This window comes from Anser brachyrhynchus, assembly GCF_964034855.1.
Source record: "Anser brachyrhynchus genome assembly, chromosome: 2".
Taxonomy (NCBI): domain Eukaryota; kingdom Metazoa; phylum Chordata; class Aves; order Anseriformes; family Anatidae; genus Anser; species Anser brachyrhynchus.
The window spans coordinates 51,234,076-51,256,558 of record NC_137695.1 but is presented as its reverse complement, the minus strand read 5'-3'; the positions used below and the strand labels follow the sequence as shown (position 1 = coordinate 51,256,558).

The window sequence follows — 22,483 nt, the reverse complement described above, 5'->3', positions numbered from 1 at the left end:
CGTTCTTCCCTTTCCAATCTCACTTCCATCACTGGGAAATGAAGCCAGATAGCCCAAAGTGGCTTATTGCTAAGCTATTTAGAGACTGCGTGAGCTAATGACTTGGGCTTTATAAGCTTTCTTCGGGTTTCTTTGCAGCCTATTACGATTTGTCAGCCAGAATTTCTTTTATTCAGGGACTCCATCCTCAGTCTCGCTTTTGAAAAGCAATCTCTTTGCCATCTGCCTATTGGACAGAAGCATATCTAATGACAGCGGTGTTTGTGAATAGTGAAGTGGTATTTCGGTGGTTAATATACTGTGCTTAATGATGTGAAATGAAAAATTTGATACAACTTACCCTGACTGCTGTATGAACAACCTCCAGCGTAGCAGGGGGGAATGCCTCTACTTTTCCAGTGAAAGTCGCAAGTTGAGGTTTAGAAGATAAAAAAAGTAGCTCAAAAAGCAAGACTGTAATTTATTAAGTGAAGTATCCCAATCAGGCTTTTAGAAAATAAGGGGAAAAAAAAAAAGGCAAGCAAGATATGGTTGGTAGCCTTCCCCCCCCGAAAAGTATGAGAGCTCCCCCCAAGTTGCTGTTGCTGCACAAGAAGCACTGGTGTTACTGGAAGCATCAGACCTTGTCTGAGTCCAGCAAAACCCAGTAACCGAACCTTAGTAATATTTCTGTTCTGTGGCATAGGAATTACCAGAGAGGAGCATCGCTGAGACTGCAGGCTGGTGCTCTCCTCGCCTGGACCAGACTCCTGCCGTGCAGCTCCCTCGGGAGGCCTGGTCTGAGCAGAGGTGCTGGAGCTTCGATTTCCACAGCACTTGAGGGGTTAAACCTCAAGGACAAATGCCTGACAAGTGGTTATGGCACTTAGAGCAAGCCCGAAAGCATAAAAATAAGAAATCTTGCAGTGAGAGTCATTCGTTACTAGGCTGGCTAATAAGACCAAGCTGAGATGGTGCCTGGCTTTTGGATTCAAGTGGAGGGTACTTCACGGAATTTTATGAAACAAACTTTTTAATCCTGCATTCTCTGTTTTTCTTGAATGATGGTGTCCTTCTGTGTCTGTGTGTGGATGGGGGAGTGTTCTCTTCTTATTAACACGTTTCTGAGAAAATCTAATTATTTTTTTTATCAGAACGTGTCCTCGTGTTACAGTTTCAGCATATGGTGGGATTATAATGGTTCCTTTCTAAAGCACATTTCTCATTCTAATTAAAAACAAAACAAAAACAAAAACCCTTCTATAAATGTCCAGGTCAATAGATTGAGGGCTGGAGGAGAACATCATAATCATATGGACGCAGTCCAATTTAGACCATAAAGTCTATACCTCAGACCATAAAGAGAGACCATACATTTAGGATTTTGCACAGTAATTTTTGCAGTCAGCATGTGCTTGAGCTGGAACGCATTTTTAGAAAGAGACATCCAGTCTTCCAGAAGCAGTTACCACCATATCGCGTGTCAAGGTTAGAGTAAATCTCCTTTGTGTTTGGCTGATTTTCTGCCAGGGCTCCCAAATTACTTTCAGTGTTGCTCCTTGCCAGGCTGTAAGGCCTGCTGTGCTTTTAGGTGTATGCTGCAGGCTGCTGCCCTTGCTTTCTTTACCCCCTAAATGTATGGCTTTTTCTGCCTGCCTTTAATAAAATGTCGTCTCTAACTATATTAAGTAGACTGCAGCCATCAAAGAGTTACCTGTTGCAAGATTTTCACTTACTTCTTCTTCCCCATTGGTAGCTCTGAAAATATTTTAAAAATCTGGAGTGGAGCTGACTAAAACCAGAGCACTGGTTTCCATACAGCACAACCTGAATGCTTACAAGCAGGCCTGTTGCGGGGACAGGCAGAAGAAATCATCAAAGCGAGTTTTACCAGCGCTCCCAGGGAAGTGGCCGAGAAACTCCGTGCTGAGCTCACTTCAGCCAGGTCATGCCGTGGTTGCTTTGACACCTGTAATGTTTGGAGCCTTGCAGGATCCTTCTCTGTGCCTTTCCTTGCATTTCCACGCCATGGCCAGGAATGACATACACCAGGCAGGCTTGCTGATGGTGCTCCTAGTTCGTTCTTGAGGCTGATGCAGAGGCCATGGGGGGAAAAAAAAAAAAAAAAAAGGGAAAAGGAAAGCTTGTCCTATAATCCTTTCTCTGTCATGTTGTGAGAGAAAATACTGTATATATTGTCTCTGTCACAGCAACAGAGACTGTACTTAGTAGCTTGAAGTTCCCAAGACAGATGCTGAACTGCTCAAGCATTTTGTGAGGGCATTTAGAAAGTTATTTTATTTTTCAGCACTTAATTCTGCATTCTGGTCAAGGTGCTCCGCTACAGCATTTTTAAATTATTTTCTGAACACCCATTAGAAAATTTTGTGAGATCCCTCAGATTTAAAAGAAAAACACAAGCAAACAAATAAAATGGTAGAAAACCTCAATCATTAAATTTGTTTTACAACTTCTAGGAGACTAAAAAGATACCAAATTCTTGATTGAGGAAAAAATGAGTAAGTGCAATTTTGAAGGGCCAAACTGTCGAGTTTTTCTTCTTTTCTTGCTTGCTGCATATCTGAAAAACAGAAAACACAGCTAATCTTGGAAGATCGATCCTCATGCGTCCTCCTCTTTGTAGGATGAGAGAAAGCTGTTGCAGAGTGTTTGTCAGCTTGCGAACAGTGAAGTATGTGCTCAAGTTTGACAACTGTTGGTGCGGGCCCTGCATTTTATGGGACTTTTTGTTTTAAGACTCTGCTTCAGTAAATGATTCATGATGGCATTAAAAGATGAAGGAAATTGCTTATTGTATCGCAAAGCATCCAGCTCTGAAGTTTATGGGAACTGGAGGGCCCCAGGCTGTGGGCATTTCATAAACTTTTGCTACGGCTAATTGCATTGCGTTCAATTAAAAAAGTGACGATATCACAACCATAGGAGCCTGGCAAAGTGATAGACTTGGCCTCTGGGCGAAAGGCTGCTGTGCAGTTGTTCCCATCTTACTCTTGGGCATAGTTCATAAATAAATAAGAGAAAAGGCTTAGGCAGTTTGGCAGATCTGTTTCATTACTGGAAAACCTAAAAGGTAGCAGTCCAAGAGATAAAACGTCAATTTACGTGGAGTTCAAGCCTGTGGTTGCTCAGTTGGGTGAGTGGTGAGCACGTTGGGGTTTAGAGGAAGGAGCAATAGATCTGGTAAGGTGCGGGAGATGTTTTCAACCTTGTGTTTGCAGAGCGATGCTGGTCTTCGCCTACAGTGATCCCTGTAAACCAGCTTGGCCACAGCAGCTACTGTGGGGTTCATGAGCTTGGCACCCCCCAGCTCTCACAGGTTGTGGCTTCCCAGTTCTCCTCCACTTCCCTGGAGCAGAGAAGGCGATAGGTCTGTCCCTGTACGGGTGTACTGGTACGTCTGGCTGAAAGCAGCAAGTGGGTTCTGGTGCTCCTGCCTTCAGTGTCTTCAGAGGATGCTCCCAGAGCTACTGCTGTTATAGATGCACGTGAAAGCAGGTACCCAGAAAGTTAGATAGAGCTCAAACAGAAAACCAAGTCAGGTCCTCCTCTCATACAGGCTATGTCCTGCAGTGGTGCCAAGAAAGAGTGCACTCATTTGGCAATTTTACTGTATTTTACTTTTCTCAGCCTTGCAATAAATGGTCCTGATTCCTTGAAATTGTACTTTTATTGAATGGGGCGTAACTAGTTTTTGTGTGCAGGTGATTACTGTAATTGCAGTAAACTTTATTTTTTTGTGACCCCCTTGATCTCATACAATACTGGTTTGATGCTGAACATTTCTGTGAATTTTCTGTCTTTTTCATCTCCTTCTGTGTATGTAAAAGCATAGCCACATGGTCCTTTGGATCTGAATCTGAAATTCAGGGAGGGTTGAGTACCAAGTTGTGTGTCCGTCTCCTGTAGTTTTCAAATGCAGAGCTGTGCTGGACGAAGCAGTGTACATGGCTTTCTTTGAATGTTCAGTTGGTCTTCTAAAGGATTGGTTTGGCAATATTATTTTGACATTAAATATGATGTCATGTGACAAGATTTCTCTATCATTTGAGATATTTTCCCTAATAAGAAATGAGTTTAGATCCACATGTGTTCTGAAGACATTCTTCTCTTTGTGATTTGAGACTGAGCATGTAAGGAGAAGAGTGAAGCCAGGGGAGATGGAGGCACCTTTTTTTATTTTCACTTTTCATTATATTTTCTTTTTCCACAGGGTAGGTCTGTTTCTTTAACGACCTTCTACCGAACAGCAAGAAACATCATGAACATGTGCTTCACAAAGGAGCCTACAGTAGCTGAAGTAGAGGTGAGACCAACACAAGGGGTGGCAAATGTTTTATAGGGGAGAGATTGAGCATGCGGGTTCAGCACAGTTGGTGTTCAGGCACTACCATTCACAGTTCAGTGTGAGATATCTGGTGTGGAAGAAAATTCATTTATTAGATATATACGGTACTGATTTATTTTGATTTTTTTTCCTAAACATTTTTAATAAAGGTGTTGATGAACTGAGGGGAGAGAAAGATGTTTTAATTCATTTTCTGATGAAGCACAGGAACAAAGAGATCTAAATTCTGTCTTTGCAACCCACTGTTACATTTAATTATTTATATTCTTATTTTTAAGCAGTGTTGTATGTTGAGTTACATTTCTGACGTCATTTCTGGGGTTTATATTTTAATGTAACGGGAGATAGCTTGTTCAACAAACTGAAAATGTCACCGTTTTCTTTCGCAACAGCAAGAATATTGGCGGTTAGTGGAACAGAAAGATTGCCATGTAGCAGTGCATTGTGGAAAAGTAGATACCAACACCCACGGGAGTGGCTTTCCTGTGGGGAAATCTGAACCATTTTCAAGGTAAGGTCACAGAGTCAGTGCTGGCTGCCCCACTGATACGAGCAGAGGTGGGGGCACGAGGCCAGCAGGGCGGCGCAGTGCTGGGGACGTTGGTAGCGGGGACGTGGCACTGACATGTATCTGCCTCTGTGTCGCCCCTTGAACAGGCATGGGTGGAACCTCACAGTCCTTCCTAATAATACAGGATCCATCCTGCGACATCTTGGTGCTGTGCCTGGTAAGCAAGGCTCTTTCTTTCCTACGTTTTCAGCAGTCCTAAGTTCCCTCTAAATGTGGTTGTGTAGTCATCAAAGCCTTCTCACTCTTTCCAGTCCTTCTGTTGGGTGGCTGCCTGGGTAGAGAGGCAGTTATATGTAGCAGTTGGTGTTTGTAGGACTGAAAGCAGGTGTGCAGATTAAGAATTAATGAACGGTTGAGACCATATACCTGGGAGGAACCAGTTGTGCTTGCAGTATCACTTTCTGTTGTTGCCAGTACATCGGTGTTCTTGTTTTTTGTCAAGGTGATGAAAGACAGAGCCATGCAACTTTCTTATTTGCAAACCTAGATGAGTGCTGGGTAAAGCAGCATGCAGGTTTTTTAAATAAATTGTCACAAGTGTTACAAGCTCCAGCTGCATCTGTGCCATTGAAATTTACCAGTAGAAACATCAGTTGAAAGCAAAATTCAGTCACCTGCGCAGATGTTGAGTCTGGACCCCACCAGCTGGGAAAGAGGATATGTGTTCACATGTATACGTACAGCTGACAACATGAAGCAACCTCCTCTGATCAATGGCATTGAGCTTGAATTGTGGGCTTTTGTCAATAATCTGAAGAATAACATTTTTTACAGCTATTGGAAAACAAATATGTTGAAGGGCACTGTAAACATCTGGTAGTGGAAAATGCTGAATTTATTAAATAAATCACTCTTTGTTAATTATTCACTCTGATAGGAAGACTTAAAACTTCAGGGTCAGCTGACAGGTAGAAGATTTTTCTACCAAGATGACCTCAAACTGTATTTTAATTAGAAATGGCAGTTACTCAAAACTCATTTTCAATCTGTTTTAGGAGTGACGATTCCTTGGCTAAATATTGGCATGGTCTTTTCTACCTCATGCTGGTCTCGAGACCAAAATCACCTTCCATACATTGACTACTTACACACTGGTGCTGATTGCATTTGGTAGGTATTCCTGTGTTTTGTTCTTTTCATGTTCACCACAGCTGGCCCTCTGTGGGCTTGGGTTAACAGCAGTTTGAGTAACACCTTTTGCATGGATGAATGCCATCTAGAAATCTAGTCCTTGTGATAGAAGATTTAATGAGAAAGCATCGTATAAACTAACAGGTGGAAAGAAGCCTTTCTTGGAAGAAAAGTTTCAGTTTATCTTCCATGGTCTACTCTGAGATACTTAGTGATTATATATGCTTCTGCTCAATGTATAGAGAGTTGTCATGACATGGAAACTAGCATGACAGCTAGTCAAGGTAGGCTTCCTTTAGGCTGACAGAGAGATACTTGTTCAAGCTAGCTTTATATTGTCACTTGTAAAATGATTGAATCCATGCTCTGACTATATAGGAACCACTTTCTTATTTTACACAAAATATCCTGAACTCTCTATCTACCACATCCTTTATATTTTGTATCATACATTTTTCATTATCATATGGTAATCATTTTTAATGCTTACACACATTATTCTAGTACCTGGATATGGGCATTAGCAGTTAGTTGCTAGCTACATTTCATATTCTGTAGACACTTAATGTAAGTACACTTACATCTATGTACCCCTGGACAAACAGCTCATTAGATCCTGTGATATAGCTACAATTAGCTGTATGAGCAGATATTGTCATCTCTTCTGGCTGTCAGCCTGAAGATCAGCAGAGAAAAAGTAATCATCAGTACAGTGAACAGTAATGAGATGTTAAATCATAGGAAGTACAGCCTCCTACAGATTCATCATATGACACATACGGAGTTAATATTAGTGCACATTGTAAGCAAACATCCTGTTACAGACGTGGTCTGTAAGGCTAGCAGAGTGCTTTATAAATTGGTGGTGAGACCTGGACAAATGACAAGAGAACTGCCCCCCTTTTCCCCAAAATCTTTCCAGATTGATTCTCTTCCATCATTTGCCAAGTTTGGAAGAACGGCTGTGTGTGTGACTGGTGCTGCGGCACATGGACTCCAGATTGAGGCCTCATTCTTTAAAGTGAACTGAGATGAGCCGTGATAAATCTGGAGGTGCTTTTTATTTGCCTGAGCATAACAAAACCAAGTAAAGCAATGTTGCAGATAAACCCTAACACGGCAGCAACTCAAGGCAAGTTCGGCAGTCCCAGGATTTGCAGTTTCCCACCAAGCTGTGTTGCTCAGTTCACAGCAATCAGGCACCAAGTGCCAGATCTTGGGAACAGGTATCCCCTGAATGGGCATAAAGTATGACCAGCAGGGTGCAAGCAGGAGCAGGACATTGACTAGTGGTGAATTGTCACCACAGCACATGCCTGCATCCCACAAAGTTGCAGTTCTCCAGATGTGTGAAGCTAACACCTGAGTCTCCTGTTACTTTTTGTCATTTCTGTGTAGAAAGTGCTGCCAGCAGCCAGCACAGAGAGAGGACAGCTAGGTTGTTGGCTTCTAGAGGAGAGGAGGATGTGCAGCTCGGGGCATGTACCCAGCAGTTTTAAATCTTAGTCAGGTCTTTCTTTTGTTGCAAGGGAGGGGAGAGATGTGAGATTTGTTCAGTAAGAAATGAAAGAAGGTAGACTACTTTGTGTACTAACAGTGGAGGTGATTCGTGGTTTCTTGGTTGTTACGAACAGAAAATATTTTTAAATAAAAGGTACTTTGGTTCATGCACATAGAATAAATATACTGGTTTGTAATACAGGTAACAGTGTGTGTGTGTGTGTGTATAGATAGATAGATAGATGTAGTTGTGGATGACCCCTCCCTGGAAGTGCTCAAGGCCAGGCTGGATGGGGCTTTGGGCAACCTGGTCTGGTGGGAGGTGTCCCTGCCCGTGGCAGGGGGTTGGAACTGGGTGGTCTTCAAGGTCCCTTCCAACCCAAACCATTCTGTGATGATTCTATGATGTTGGTGTTCAAGAGATGCGAACTTCTGCTCATAATTACTGGAACAGGGTTCCAGTGCCATTAAAATGCTCATGGTGCTATTGCTGATTTTCCTACTCTGATTCTACAGAGCAATGAATTTTCACATTTCTGTTTTGGTGATTTTATGTCTTTTGGCATCTACTGAACACCATCAGACTGAATCTAAATAAACAGCTTTCCATCAGTCCTGAATGTTTTGCAAAAAACTAACTGTGTGGGAATGCGTGTTTAATTTCTTTCTTTTAGTCAATGTCCTGGTCTAAATTGCCTTGTACTATGTAGCTGTGGACCATTATTTACTCCATAGTAAATCTCTCTCCTTTCCTCTGACAAAACAACAGGTATTGCATTCCTGCTGCGGAGGAGAACAAACTTGATGATGTGGTACATACCCTGCTGCAAGCCAATGGCACTCCAGGGCTGGAAATGCTTGAAAGTAATGTAATGGTAGGTTAATACTGGGAATGAGGTATTCCCATTTGAGAATCCAAGGGTAATCAGAAGGCTGGTGTTTGGAAATCTATTTATTCTTTTTTTTTTAAATATTTTTTTATTTTTTCCCCTTACACTACAGTGATGTTGTGAAAATATGGACACTTCACACTTGCAGCATTCACCCATGTGGCATTTTTCTAGCATAGCTCACATGTTAAAATGTTGAAAGAAAAATAAACATGACAGTGCAGTAAATGTCCATTTTTAATGGTGTCCATGATGTATTTGAACTAACAAAGTGACTGTTTTGTAATCAATTCATCTGCCATGACTGACGTTTTATGATGCAGTCATGGATATGAGAAGCCCAATACTTTGAAGGATTTCAAAAATTTTTTGGCTCCCTTGTTTATTTTATAGATAACAATTTCCATTTAGTGCATTTAAGAATAAATTAGGGAGAACGCAACAAATTCCTTGGCTGTCCATGTTACCATATCTAACAAAAGTGTAAAGGCAAGATGGATCCAATGACACGTCTGTCTAGAATAATCTGGATGGAAAAACAAATGGCTTACATTACTTTTATTATTATTATTACAGATAGCATGTTTCTGAGGCTTTGTGTTTGAGATTCTTTGGCAAGTGAAAGTTTCAACTATTGGTTTCAGAAGAGAAACATCTGTAATTCTCCCTCCAAAAAACTAAGTTTCAGCATGTGCAAAAGGGAAGAGAGAAAGTAGAAGCGGAGTTGTTAGCAGAGTGTAGCTTTTCTCCAGAACTAGTGGCAGTACCCAGCAAGGAAGGGGATCAAACTGTACAACAAAGTTCTGACTTTATTTCTTTATTGTTTTTATGTCTTTCTAGATCTCCCCAGAAATCTTGTGTAAGGAGGGGATCAGGGTGCACCGTACTGTACAGCAGAGCGGGCAGTTTGTTGTCTGTTTTCCTGGATCCTTTGTGTCTAAAGTGTGTTGTGGCTATAGTGTTTCTGAAACAGTGCACTTTGCTACCACCCAGTGGACAAGTATGGGTTTTAAAACAGCCAAGGTAAGTTGAGAAAAGGAGTTAAAATGGATTCACCACCCCGACATCTAAAACAAGAGAAAAGAGCAAAACAGACATTCCAGGATTGATAGTATTGTGAGACCAGAACGACTACGTTTATTTTTGTGGAATATTAAATTAACAAAAAAAAAAAGAAAGAAAAAGATATGCAAGGCATATGATGATACAGTGTTTTCAGAAAAGCAATTAAGTTAATAATTGATAACTAAAAACTTCTGTATATTTGAAAAATTCAGAAGATTATTATGCCTGCAGACCAGTTTGCAAGGAAGCTTCAAAAATCCCTTCAGAGCTACTGATAATAGATTGTATTACATTTACTACATTTTTTAGGCGATGTTTTCTAGAACCATTAGAATCTCAGGTGCAAGTATCTGAATAACTGTGCTTGTTAGCTTTTATGGTAGGCAGAGTCAGTTAACACTCACAGCTGTATTGCTTGTCTTTCTCTGCCCCTTCATTCAGGAAAAGCTGTTGATCAGGGCAATTTCAATTTTAATCAACTTGAAAGTTCTTAGGTTCACTGACCAGCCCGTCTTATACTAAGCTGTAAATAAAACTTCCAATCCCCTTTTCACACAACTAACTGAGGTAGACTGTCCGCAGAAACAGCTGAATTGCCCAGTCCTGATTTTGGCTACATTTCTTTGTTCTAAGACAAACAATATATTTGACTAATTGTGTGTCTGACCTCCTCAAATACACTATGGGTTACAGATGCTATTTTGGTAGTGTTTTCTAGCTAAGCCAATAGTAAATTATCGTTTACAGCTTCACACCAAGTGGTTAGTAAGTAATTAAATATAATATGTCCACACCTTGGTTTTGGTTCTTTAGGGTTAATGGAATTCTTCCAGTCTGGTTATACTAACTGTATAATAACTTAGTTTGAAATAAAAGGTTATTTTACTACAGATTTATTTTGGGGGAAGGTGGGAATTGTATATGTGTGTAGGTAAGGAATAAGAATACCGAACTGACCTTTTGTGTCTGAAGGTACACTACTATATTAACACCATATGCTGTATTTATTGTTCTACTGAACACTTGTTTGATATTGTGAAAATGCGACTCTTGTAAGAGACAGAAAATCACTATGCAGCAATTAAAAAGCTCTTCCTGGTGCCTCAGATTCTGAAGAACAGTTTCTTTTGATTAACTTCTAAAAACTTTGCACTGGGTAAATATAACCTGACTGAAAATCCAGCGTATCCTAATCTATAATAACCTGCCTTGGAAATTGAAGTTACAAACTCTGACAAACTTTATAAGAACCACAGATATGTGTTTATACAAAATAACTCTGGAAACACCTACTACACTGTTTTTTGTCTTTCTTTTCCTCCTTTCCTCAAACTCTCCTATATTCTTAACTCTCTTACCTTTTTGAAATTCTTCCTTGTTTCCTTCACTTTGTCAAGGCACGTTGCCATTTTCTAAGGCTGACTGGGATTGGGCTTTTCAAAGATTGTGAAAAGTTCTGTGTATAATGAGCAAGTTTCCCCTTTTGGACTGTTAATGAACTTTCTGAAAAACAACTGTATCTTACTGTCTTTCAGTTCTGGACAGCAATATTGACAGTTTTTGGCTGTTTGATATATTAACTTTGCTTTCCCTCTGTGATACTGTGACTTGATTTTTATAGTGACACTCTTTATATTACTAAACAATGTTGTTTTATTTCATGTATCGAATGACCACCGAATCTTCTTTAATATATGCAAAAAATGAAATTCTGCATCTGAAGTTGCATTGATTCCAGTTCATAAGGAGTTTGGGATAAATGTTGGGATAAAGGGAGTTTGTATAAAGCCTTGTGTAAAGGGACAGACAGGTTTCAGCTGAGCTGTAAACCAGGTTGTTGACTTTGGAAAAGCATCCTTAAATGACTTGGGAATTTTTAGACTAAGGAGAAGGCTTACAGGTATGGAAGAGTTTGTGTCTTCAGTGGCAAAGGGGAAACTCCAAATAAGGCACTGGGCAGAGTCAGTAAAATTCATTATGGAAAACAGAAAATGGGACTAAATATATGCACGCTGGTCTGGAGGCTTGGAAGTTGGAAGATCTGGTTTTAGAGGAGGGCTTTGGTAACACGGGGCCTACCAGAAATTCAGTGGGAAGAAGGGACTCAGCAGGTACAGTAAAACAAGAGGAAAGAATTACCTAGGAAAGATGGAGCTAGTCATTGTGTTGGAGCAGCACGGCTGTTACATGAAAGAGCTTACAGTCAGATCAGTTGGGTTTAGTACAGCCACAACTGACTTAATCCCTGTGCACTGATCTTCTAGACCAGAATAGGAAAAGTGTAGTACTAGCACCATGTTCCTGACTGTCCAACCAAGATGCTGGCAGAGGCTTTATGTGTATCGTCCCAAAGTTTTACTTTGGGTTAAGAATGTGCTTTTAAGACACCATGCAATTGTCACTCCTTGGTTCCTATCATGGAGCTGTCTTAGCCTGAGCAGACTGGGTTGCTTTCAGATGAAGCTAAATGGGAAGAGGCAGTCCAGAAATGCACTTCATGTCCTCCAGACCAGGCTAGACTTCTTGAAAGTAAAGTCTTCAGCTTTACACACACACATCCTCTAGGTGTTTGGGTCCTTAGCACTGACTGTTTCACTCTACACATCTGCTCTTCCTGCCTCACGATACTTGATAACACAGACATCATCTGTGTCATACTAAAGGTTGTGAGAGAAACTCCCATGTCCCCTCACTAAACTTGGCACGGCTAACCACCAGAAGAAAGGAGTCTATCTGGAATAAGACAGAAATCCCCTTCATGTCCAAAAGGTGAAAATGCAAATAAAACTACTCCCTTCCCACCTGAAACTCTAGCAAGATGAATGCAAACACAGACTAACGCAGGCCAAAAAGAGATTCTGAAGAACAACTTGCTAAAGGCAAGAAGAACAAAAAAATGTATAAAAGAACGAGAATGGGGGCAATCAAACATGGCTTTTGTAGAGAGATCGTGTCCTCCAGGCCTCGAAACTTCTTGCAGGATGTATGGACAAAAAAGATCCACTTGTCGGAGTGTGCTAGTATTTCCGAAAGACTTCTGGTGAAGTTCCTCAGCCGGGGCTCTTAAAGAAACTAACCTGCCATGGCCTGAGGGGGAAGGTTCGTGCACAGAAAAACAACGGGTGTGAAGACAAGCAGAGGATGGAAACACATGGACAGTTTTTATCACGGAGGGAGGTCTCTTACTGTGTTCCTAAGGAAGACCAGTATGGTTCAATGTATTCACAACTAACCTAGGAAAGGAAGTGTGTAGCAAAACTAATCTTTTATATTGAGGGTATTCATGTTACTGGTAGCAAAAATTAAAGCTATGAGGTGTTACAGAGAGAGATCATGATGCTGAATGGTCTGAATGAGAAAATAGTAGATGAAATTCAATGTTGAGAGATTTTAAATGACTCACATGGGAGTAAGAAAAATCCTAATTTGGCAGATATGGTGATAGGCTCCAAAAGAGCTCCTGCTGCTGAGGAAGGAGGTTTTCAGCTTCCTGTGGAACTGTCAGCAAAGTGCTTCAGAGAGGTTTTACTTTTTTAAAAAATTGAATCTTAGGAATTCCAGGGGCAGAACAGAAAAGGGAGCAGAAACATTGGTGTATTGGTATGCCCGGGACTTGAATACTTGCACAATTCTGAATCCCTAATTGCAAAAAGATAGTGGAACTAGAAAAATTACAGTGGAGGTTGATGAATAAAGGTTTGAATTATCCTCTGTGTTAACTATAAGAGCCTGGAAAATTGATGAGCAAGAGAAGTATATGAGAGTAAGACCAGCTACAAAGTGGCAGGAAGATGATAATTATGATGTGAATGTTCAGTGTCTCTCATAGCATTAAAAATGTCATTAGAGAAATGATTAGGCAGCAGGTCAAAGCCAAACAAAAGTCTGTTTTAAAATACTTATCTGTGTATTTCAGTACTGTATGTCAGAGAAGATTGCACGTGGATTCAGAAATTCAGATCAATGCACAGCCCCAGTGGGTTGTGTTACACCCAGCACACGTTTCTGGCTTCGGGCCCTGGGCTGCCAGCCAGCAGCTGTGCACCATGGCGATATGTCCGCTCTTGTGGAGTTTTTCTCAAGCCTACTGTGGCCTTTGGACTTCGCATGGCTGTTCTTATGGAGCCTCGGACAATACATGAACCAAATCCAATGGGCAACAAAACTCATGCAGCTCCCAAAAGTGCAGCTGTTCCAGCCCGCAGCTGGCTCTAGTACAGAGAACACACTTGTAAGGGATGCTTTTCTTACTTGTGAACACCTTTTGAACACTTTTCAGTCAGCAAAGGGTATTATCTTTAAAAGCATAGGCAGAGGAGCCCAGTCAGAGGCAAAACTGAGCAGAATTGAAACTCCCTCTTTTGCCCATTGCCTCCTTTCCCTGACATCAGCCTGTTCAGCTGGTGGTTGTCTTTATTCCTAGCCACCTGTTACGTCTGTGGTATAAGACGAAACAACAGCCCTGAGCCTCCAGCAGGTCAGAACAGATCTGACTAGATAGCTGAGAGTAGGCATTGTGTATTACTGAGCTTCAGTGTTCGGGTTGCTTCTCTTGGCCTCCACAGGAAAAATGCATTTTTAGGGAGGGGATTTAGAAGTGCTGTTGGTTCCTCCACTTCGGTGAACTGCACACTGATGTAAACCCAGGCATCCTTTTTTCATTTTTCTCATTTTCCTGACATCTCTACTATCCTTGGCTTTTCCAGTGGTGAAATGTGTTTCTTGTTTTCTGAAAAAAGGGTACCTGAAATGTGGTGGCACTGGAGTACTCTGTTTCATTCTGTCCGTACATGCAGATCTTATTCTCTGCATTAAATTTCACAGTGACACATGTTAGGACATACACACCGATTTCTTAGTATAAATGCTATCAAGCACTGCAGATACTTACTGACTTAGTAAGAAAACAAAGCATTAGATATAGTGGGCACTAGGATATTCTCTGAGGAAGCAGGTCATTGTGACTGTCTGGTAGCACGTACTTGGTTTGGTTGTTAGAGCTTTCTGTGGCATTGGTTCACCTAAAGCACGTGCAGAAAGTCTTCTTTCGTAGTCCTTGCAACAGGAAGAAGAGGCCCAATTCAACAAAGCATTTAGATACCTAACTTTCCACTGAAAGGTCTAATTTATGATTAGCATTTATTTCAGTGTGAAGTCTGGTGCTGGATGTAAGTTAGGAACCCAAGTATTTTGGTTAATTTAGACTAAAGAAGGCTTTTAGAAAGGCTGTTTCAGAAGGCTACATTTTGCTGCATTGAATTCATCCTAGGTAACTTTTTTTACTTTCAAATTTGCTGAAGAAATAATTTGGAACTTTCTTTTCCAGGAAATGAAGAGACGACGTATAGCCAAACCATTTTCAATGGAAAAGTTGCTTTATCAGATTGCAACAGCAGAAGCAAAAAAGGAAAATGGACCGACTCTGAGTACGATATCATCACTTCTTGGAGAGCTCAGGTAACGAATTGGGGGCCTGCTGTGCCTATTTTGTTTTCATTGACAGACTCCCGAGGTGGATAATGTAAGTAACCATTTCAGACACTTATCTTGCACGTACTTAACCAAGCGAAAGCCCAGCAAATCTGTTTGAAGACAGCCACATGTGGAAGAAGCAATTTCCTCAGCTGATGTGAGGGTGCCCGTGGTTAGGATGTCTTACTCTAAGAATTCCATACTTCTGGCACCATCAAAGAACTGAAGTACAGGTTGGCTTGGGTTTTTCTTTCGTTGGTTCTTGATGCTGAGAGTCGAGACTTCCTGATGTGTTACGTGAGCTACTTGGTGCCAGGCGGTTAGATGACGCTTAGCTTTTAACCTCTTGGCATCAGCAGCCGCTGTCAATCCATGCCAGCAGTGTGGGTTTCGCAGCAGGAACCCTTGTCTTTAGCATCAAGATTGTTACAGTTGTAATGTCGTTTGTATAAGGAAAGATGTTTTTTTCTTCAACCACTGGTTAAGTGAGCAGCTTGTGCATGGGTGCTCATGCATCTTGCGTTAGCATTTGAACGTTTTTAACAACAAAAGCTTCACACTCCTTTTTCTCTCCACAGTGATTAAGGAAACATATTTAGGGTTTCTCTAAAGATAGGTAAAAAAAAAAGAAAATATAATGTTGACTGGCTTCCTGTGTAATGTTCTTCTCTTTTGTTCCCTACCATGTAGTTGCTACCTATCTTTCAAGTTTGTGACAACTGGTACTCGAGATGTCAAGAAAGTTTTGATGAATGGAATCTACAAACTGTATTTAACTAACTAGCATGTTCATTTGGAAAGTTTCCAGTGACATATTGAAGGGGAATACAGCCCATGTGTTGTTTTAGTGTTCAGAAAGAAATACAAAGAGGTGTGCTGACTCCCCCTTCCAGGTGTGCTGACTGCTTTACCTGCAGCTGGTTCCCCTGCAGGAATAATCACTTCCATGCGCATTTTTTTTCCTTGAAGAGGAAAAGGCTGCAAGTGCGAAAGGTGAAACAGAAATGTTGGTGCTTGCTGTAAGAAATCACATCGACCTCTATCAGAGTGGTTCTCAAACTTGTTCTTATACTGAGGTTGGAATTCTCTGGAGAATCTCAGTCCTTCCCGTGGCTGCTTATGTAAAACAAAATCCCAAACCAACCTGAAAAAAAACAACCAAAGCGGAACAATGCACCATGTATTTTTTCTTTGTTTTGTTTTGCTTGTATGTTGTATCTTTTGCTACCTCCTTTCCTGACCTGCCTCAGTTGCTCAGTTTCCCCAGGCCATTTGCTTAGCATGGCTCTCCACCCCTCTTCAGCTGTGTCTGGTGGTGAGATTTTTTTATTCTCCCCTTCTGCTCAGCTCACTCCACACTCGCTGTCTTCCTCCCAGCTGCATCCCGACCTGCTGTCCCGCCATGCTGTGTAATTCGGCACAGGAAGCACTGGCCACCTTGCAGACACAGCGGGTGAAGGCCGGCTAGAGGGCTTTGTTGTTATTCTTAGTTGACATCTCCTCCTTTTTCCCTTGGGTGTACAGCAAGATCTTCGTCTTTTGGCACAGCCACCCGCCCTGGTCCCCCTTCCCTGCCTGAAGCACCTCAGGGCAGCAGGTCCTTGGTTCATCTCTGCCTCCTGATGAAGGTGGCTGTGTTACTCCTGACAGCATCGGCTCCTCCTCCTCAAGGTGGCTTTTGGCAACTTCAGGGAAGGCAGTCACGTTAGCCACATCTCCCAGCTCTCCACATGCCCCACCGACCTCGAGGAAGCACTCGGCAGTCCCCAGTTCTTTGTGGAGCAGTTTGAGAACCACTGGCTTGATACAGCGGTCGCTGTTAAAAGCCTGAGCTGACTTTTGCAATTAGGCAGCATTTCTGTGGTGCTGGCTGTCTCTCTCACCATGCGTAGGGAATGGCACCAAACTCCAATAACGCCCAGGGCTTTGCTGCGTGCAGTTAAGAGTTCAGTGATGATCGTGGTAAAAGGGTGATTATACTTGGCTTTGTGGTGTTACGAGGAAATCCCAGTTACTAATTGCATCCAATATTCACAGGGACACGGAGCTGAGGCAGCGGCGGCAGCTTTATGAGGCAGGTCTCCACTCTTCAGCACGCTATGGCAGCCACGACAGCAGCAGCACGGGGGTGGATGGAAAGAAAAAGCCTCGAAAGTGGTTGCAGTTAGAAACGTCAGAGAGAAGATGTCAGATTTGTCAGCACTTGTGCTATCTTTCCATGGTAAGTAAAATCCTCAGCCGCTGCTGGGGTACCGCGCCCCCTGTTCTGTTTGTAACACACTAATAGACTGTAAGTGTTTGAGAGAAGATGCATGACTCACAGGGTCATCTCATGCACTTCGCACAGGCTGCAGAGATGTTGATGTGTGTCAGAATACTTATCGCCTTAGGCAGTGGTGACAGAGGACAACAGTTAGTGCCAGCTGGCTTCCCCCCCCCTGTAAGGAAGGGTTGAAGGAGCCACCTGAGCCGCTCTTGGACACCCACCGGCACGTCTGCATTGCACTAAGAGGGTAACAAAAATACCTGCAGGCTGCCCACAGCAGTAAGTCGTGGCAGAACGCTTCTCAGGATGAGGCGGGAACTCAAATGTATGCCCTGAGTCTCAGGCGTGCAGGTACAGCCTGTGCTGCTCTAGTTTCCCTGCAAGGCAAATTGCAGGGTAGATGTGTCCTCGCTGTCAAGCTAAGATGCTGCTTGACAACCTGTCCACTGGAAAATAGGAGGTCATGCCTGTGAACTTTCTCTGTTTGTAGAAGTACCTGCCTATTGGCTTCCAAAGGTGTGCCAACCACTGTGGTAACACCTTTAGGTTTTTAGCTTTATACAGAACAAACAGAAATGCAGCAGCTTCATTAAATACACAGAAAGCCCCTCCCACAATCTTACGCATCACCTCATGCCAAGATCAAATACTTAAATAAACATATGGATACAGTGTGTGTCCATATTCAGCCCTTTTTTTCCTGTCATCATTTTTTTTTCTTTCCATTAGAGATGTTAATTTTTTGATGGAAATACGATGTTACTGTTGAATGATGCAATGTAGCTGTCCCTCCCTATGACAGAATGCACTGTTTAGCCATGTCTTTAAACCACTGAGCAGCTAAGACATGTTTAAGCAGCACTACCTTGAACTAACTTCAAAATGGGTTTAAAGAAAATCGAACCAACCAAAAACTCCGATTCTGGTCAGTTTGCTGTGGAGATGATGAAGTTGTGTATGTGTAAAAAAGGGAATGACTTTTCCTTGTCATTCTTAACAGCACTAAGAGACAACAAGTCAGCTTCTTTGTCAAATTCCAAGCTGAATTTGTTTGTTTGGCAGCTAGCCAGCTGAGTAAATGTGACCTCTGCTGAATGAGATGTAGCTAGGGAATCCTGTGGCTAAGCTTCTGATTTTATTCTTATTCAAGACAGCATTTAAAGTAATGGGAAACTGCTGCTTTTGAGAAACGTTTAGGGTACATATTAGATACAAGTAAACCTTTATACATGTAACATTATTTAGAGTCATCCTTCATTACTACTGGTGTTTGTTTTTTTTTTTTTTAAATTAGTATGTATTGGTCAGCATTAGCACTCAAAAAGGAATATATACTTTCTTCTTAGTTCATTCTGGATCATTGCACAGTGTATGTGCATCTTGTTTACTCCTCCCTTCACTAATTTATAGTGAGGTACAGGTACAGTAAATCACATACTACAATGGGAAATATTGTGTGCATAACACAGCTACAATTTGGAGCTTACTACATATCCCTCCCTCTCCCCCTTCCTCTTTTGATAGGTTGTACAGGAGAATGAAAATGTTGTCTTCTGCTTGGAGTGTGCCCTGCGGCATGTGGAAAAACAGAAGTCTTGTCGGGGACTGAAAATGATGTACCGTTACGATGAGGTCTGTACGATTGTAGCTTTGTGGTGCTGGTTGCCTTTGTACTGAAAACCTAGGACTAGAGTTAGCTCTTTGTCATACCAAGGCCTCAGGAGACTGCTTTGTGATGATCTCAGTAGCAGAGAGGGAAGCATGATTACAAAGATGAAACCTGAAGTATCAGGAGGTGGTAGAGATCAGAGATGCCATTTAGTGCTTCGGGGTGCTGTAAAACATGAGGCTATGCTTTGTTCAGTTAATTTATGGTCACTTCCGTGCTATATGATAACTTCTGTCTGTTGGTAGCTGAAAATACACTCTTCACTTACAAGAGGTCCAACCTGAACCTTCTAAAGTGATCTTGTAGAGTACGTCTAGATGAGAGTTCCAGTAATGGCTTGGAGTAAAGCACAAATGAACTCAAACTGACAATGTAGGACTGTGCCTGGGTTCTGGGCAAACAAAATCAGCTCTTTAAGATCAGTGCTGGTACAAGCTGCTCATAGACAGATGTCTCAGCAGTTTCTGATGTATGTGCACGGGGGTTCAGAAAAAAACAGAAGGTCAGAGTGAGTCTGGGAAAGAGCGTGCCACTGTGGCTTGCTTTGATTTTAATTGTAGGCTCTGTAACACTGAAGAGTTTCAGGAAGCTTCTCAGAAATCTAAATGTATTTCTTTTATTCTTGAGATTGTTTAGTCTCTTATAGCCTGTGTTTTCAATGGAATTGCTAACTGTTGAGGTTTTCAAAGCCAGTCTTCATCAGAATCACATACACTAATAATTTTTGCTAGGTTTTATAATTACAAAGGTATTTTGGGCTGCATTGGAAAAGAAAAAAATCTCTCATTGAATACTGCATGTTTATTATTTTTTTTTTCAAATGAAAAAAACTGTCAGAAAGTTTCTGCACTTCTGAAAGATGCTAAATGCATGCCTGGTGGTTTTTACATGATTTTTTTGAGGGCTGTGCATAGGGGGGGAGAGAGAGAGCCTGCATGTCAAATGCCATATGTTAAAGCTGTTTTTTAACTGTTGGCTATACTTAATTAGGAGTCTGCTTCAACCTTGCACAAAACTAACTTCCCAAAATTCCTACCAGGATGGGAAAGACAATTCAGATAAATTGCCACCCTCCCCCAAACTTCATCAAATCACTGAATATAATGAGATCAGGAGTGGCGATGTAGCCAAGATGCTCGGATGTGCTGGTCAGGGACTCCTCTTTCTTACCACAGTGCCACGAACCCACAGCCTGCGTGGTACCAGTTGTAGTTCTGTAGTAGCTGATTACTGTCTTTAAGGGTAGAGTGGGGAAATTTCAGTAAGTAGATTTTTTTTTTTTTTGGTCTTGCTTGGGTGCTTTCAGTCAAAAAGGCAGAACTACCTATATGTCAATTAGAAGTGCCTGGATAAAGAAAAAATGCTGATTTGTGTTCTGTTTTTCCCACTTTCTGAACAGGAACAAATAATCAGTCTAGTCAATCAAATCTGTGGAAAAGTATCTGGTAAAAATGGCAGCATTGAGAACTGTATCAGCAAGCCTACACCAAAAAGAGGACCTCGTAAGAGAGCGACAGTTGACGTGCCATCATCTAGGCTTTCATCCTCCAGTTCATCCAAAAGTGCTTCAAGTTAATCCTGAAGATGCCAACACTCTCATTTTGTCAATTTATATATATTTTTTGTAATTATTATACCATAGTTTGGAGTACTTGCTGTAGAATACAAGCTGTCTTTGCACTAGCTCTAAAGAAGATTTTCTTCTGGTTTTAGAGAACTAATTTTGTTTTAGCATTAAACTGTTGAATTTTTTTTTTTGTACTTAGAATAGATAGATACAGCAGTCTGATTTTTTTAAACTGCCGTATGTTCACTGTTTTAAAACCGGCAAGGGGCTGATAAAATATTAATTTGTATTGTCCCTATGGCTGAAAAAATAAAAAGCCTTTTTGGTAACTGTGAAAAAAGGCTTTTAACCCATTTTTTGAATAGGTTAAAGTTTGATGTGTTTTATAATTTGTTCTCCAGTCATGTGAGCAGATTTTTCTAGAGAGAAAAGGGATAGGAGACAAAAACTTGAAAGAAATTGCTTTACTTTGGCTGTCTTTTATTCTGTCACAGCAAGATGAGTTTTGTAATTTTTTAAATTGGAGAATACACACTTTCTTTGGGAGGTTTTGGCAGCTGAAGATGGACTTTGTTTCCTAACTGTAGGCAAAAGGAGGAGATTTGGAGTATGTTCTCTTTTACCAGCACATCACTATGCATCTGTTTTGAGGGGGAAAAAATAAAAATTAAAAAAAAAAAAAAAGGAAAAAAAAAAGACTGCCTGCCTTGAGGAGTCATGTGAGGGAAAACTGTGCCTGATTTCATTAGGAAATCCATTCTGTTATTTTTTGGTGCTGTTGGCTACTTTATCAAAAACCCTTCAATAGCATCCTTTAAAAAAAAAAAAAGAAAAAGAAAAAAAAGTGATTGAAGCCATAAGTGCTTCTTTTGTCATAGACGTGCAATCTTTCTAACATTCCATTTCCATTCCACTGCTGTTTTTCACACCTTTACACAGTCGAGCATTAATTTTTGTTTTGAATTTGTTTCATTATATGATCACATTTAGAGCCACTAGCAGGTCTGCATATTTCTTTTGAATGTGAAAATGCATTTGCTTTCATCTTGTCTATTTTTTCTCTTCATGTTGTAACAAAAAAAAAATCACACCTTTTGTACATATGCCTGTAAATTTTTTTAAATACTTGAGCCTTTTCTTGGGGTGGGGGGAGGGATGGCGAAGAGACAAGATGAAGAAAAGCCTTACGTTTCACTTTCTTCATCGGTTGGATTGGATGCTTACAGGGTTTTTCTTGTAACATTTATAAGTGCTGCTTACATCACTGAACAACAACAAAAAATAATAATGGAGTAGCTGTTGCCCTTTTCTGGTTGTGTGTACAGTATGTGTGGAATAAAAAAGGGAAAATGTTTTCACAAACTGTTTTGTTTCGTAATTGAATTCAACAATACCGTAGCTACCCATATTGCACTGAGCTTGCCAGTGGTGACTGTCAGGAAAGTCCTATAATACAATTTGTTGGTTGTTGTTGCAGAAGACTGAACTGTTTTGGAATATTTAACAATAACATAAACAGAGTCAAGTGTTTTCAAATGTGGTTGTCTGGTTTTTATGGCCTTGCTGTGTACTTTTTCCCTCTTGACAGTAAACTTCTGACTATGGCTTACAGTTTGACATTTAATTTATTAGCGCTGCTCTGCTCTCTTTCCTTGTACGGAAAGACTTCATGTTGTTTATTGCCAGTTTTTTGTTTACTTTCCAGGTTTGTACTACGAGGTTTAATAAAAAAACAAAACTTTTTTGGACACTTTGTCTGTCTTCTGGAAAGTGAGTGAGTAAAGTAAGCTCCTTCAAGAAAGATTTCTTTCAACAAATGCTGGTTAAATACTAAGTAAGTATCTGATCATAGGTAGCAAGCTTCTAGCTTGCACATCTTAAAGGTGAGGAAACACTTTGTCAGATACTAGGAGATGCAGTGAGTCCTTAAGGAAACTGGGCACATCCCAGCTGGCTAGCAGCAGGAGATACCTCAATCCCAACCATTAATTTGTCAGGAAAAGGCCT

At 41.1% G+C, this 22,483-nt stretch overlaps 1 protein-coding gene across 4 annotated transcripts in view; it reads left to right on the top strand.

Moving 5' to 3' along the window:
- The window catches only part of JARID2 (jumonji and AT-rich interaction domain containing 2), a 212,232-nt gene extending 190,008 nt beyond the window's left edge, over nucleotides 1–22,224 (top strand). For all 4 annotated transcript variants that reach the window (XM_080581035.1, XM_080581036.1, XM_080581034.1 and 1 more), the window contains exons 9-18: nucleotides 4,211–4,303; nucleotides 4,738–4,856; nucleotides 5,003–5,073; nucleotides 5,912–6,026; nucleotides 8,317–8,422; nucleotides 9,278–9,460; nucleotides 14,829–14,959; nucleotides 17,012–17,195; nucleotides 18,765–18,872; nucleotides 20,309–22,224. In XM_080581035.1, the coding sequence (XP_080437161.1) occupies nucleotides 4,211–4,303; nucleotides 4,738–4,856; nucleotides 5,003–5,073; nucleotides 5,912–6,026; nucleotides 8,317–8,422; nucleotides 9,278–9,460; nucleotides 14,829–14,959; nucleotides 17,012–17,195; nucleotides 18,765–18,872; nucleotides 20,309–20,485 (1,287 nt within the window). In that variant the 3' untranslated portion in view covers nucleotides 20,486–22,224. The remainder of the gene's footprint in view (nucleotides 1–4,210; nucleotides 4,304–4,737; nucleotides 4,857–5,002; nucleotides 5,074–5,911; nucleotides 6,027–8,316; nucleotides 8,423–9,277; nucleotides 9,461–14,828; nucleotides 14,960–17,011; nucleotides 17,196–18,764; nucleotides 18,873–20,308) is intronic.
- Nucleotides 22,225–22,483: the final 259 nt, after the last annotated feature.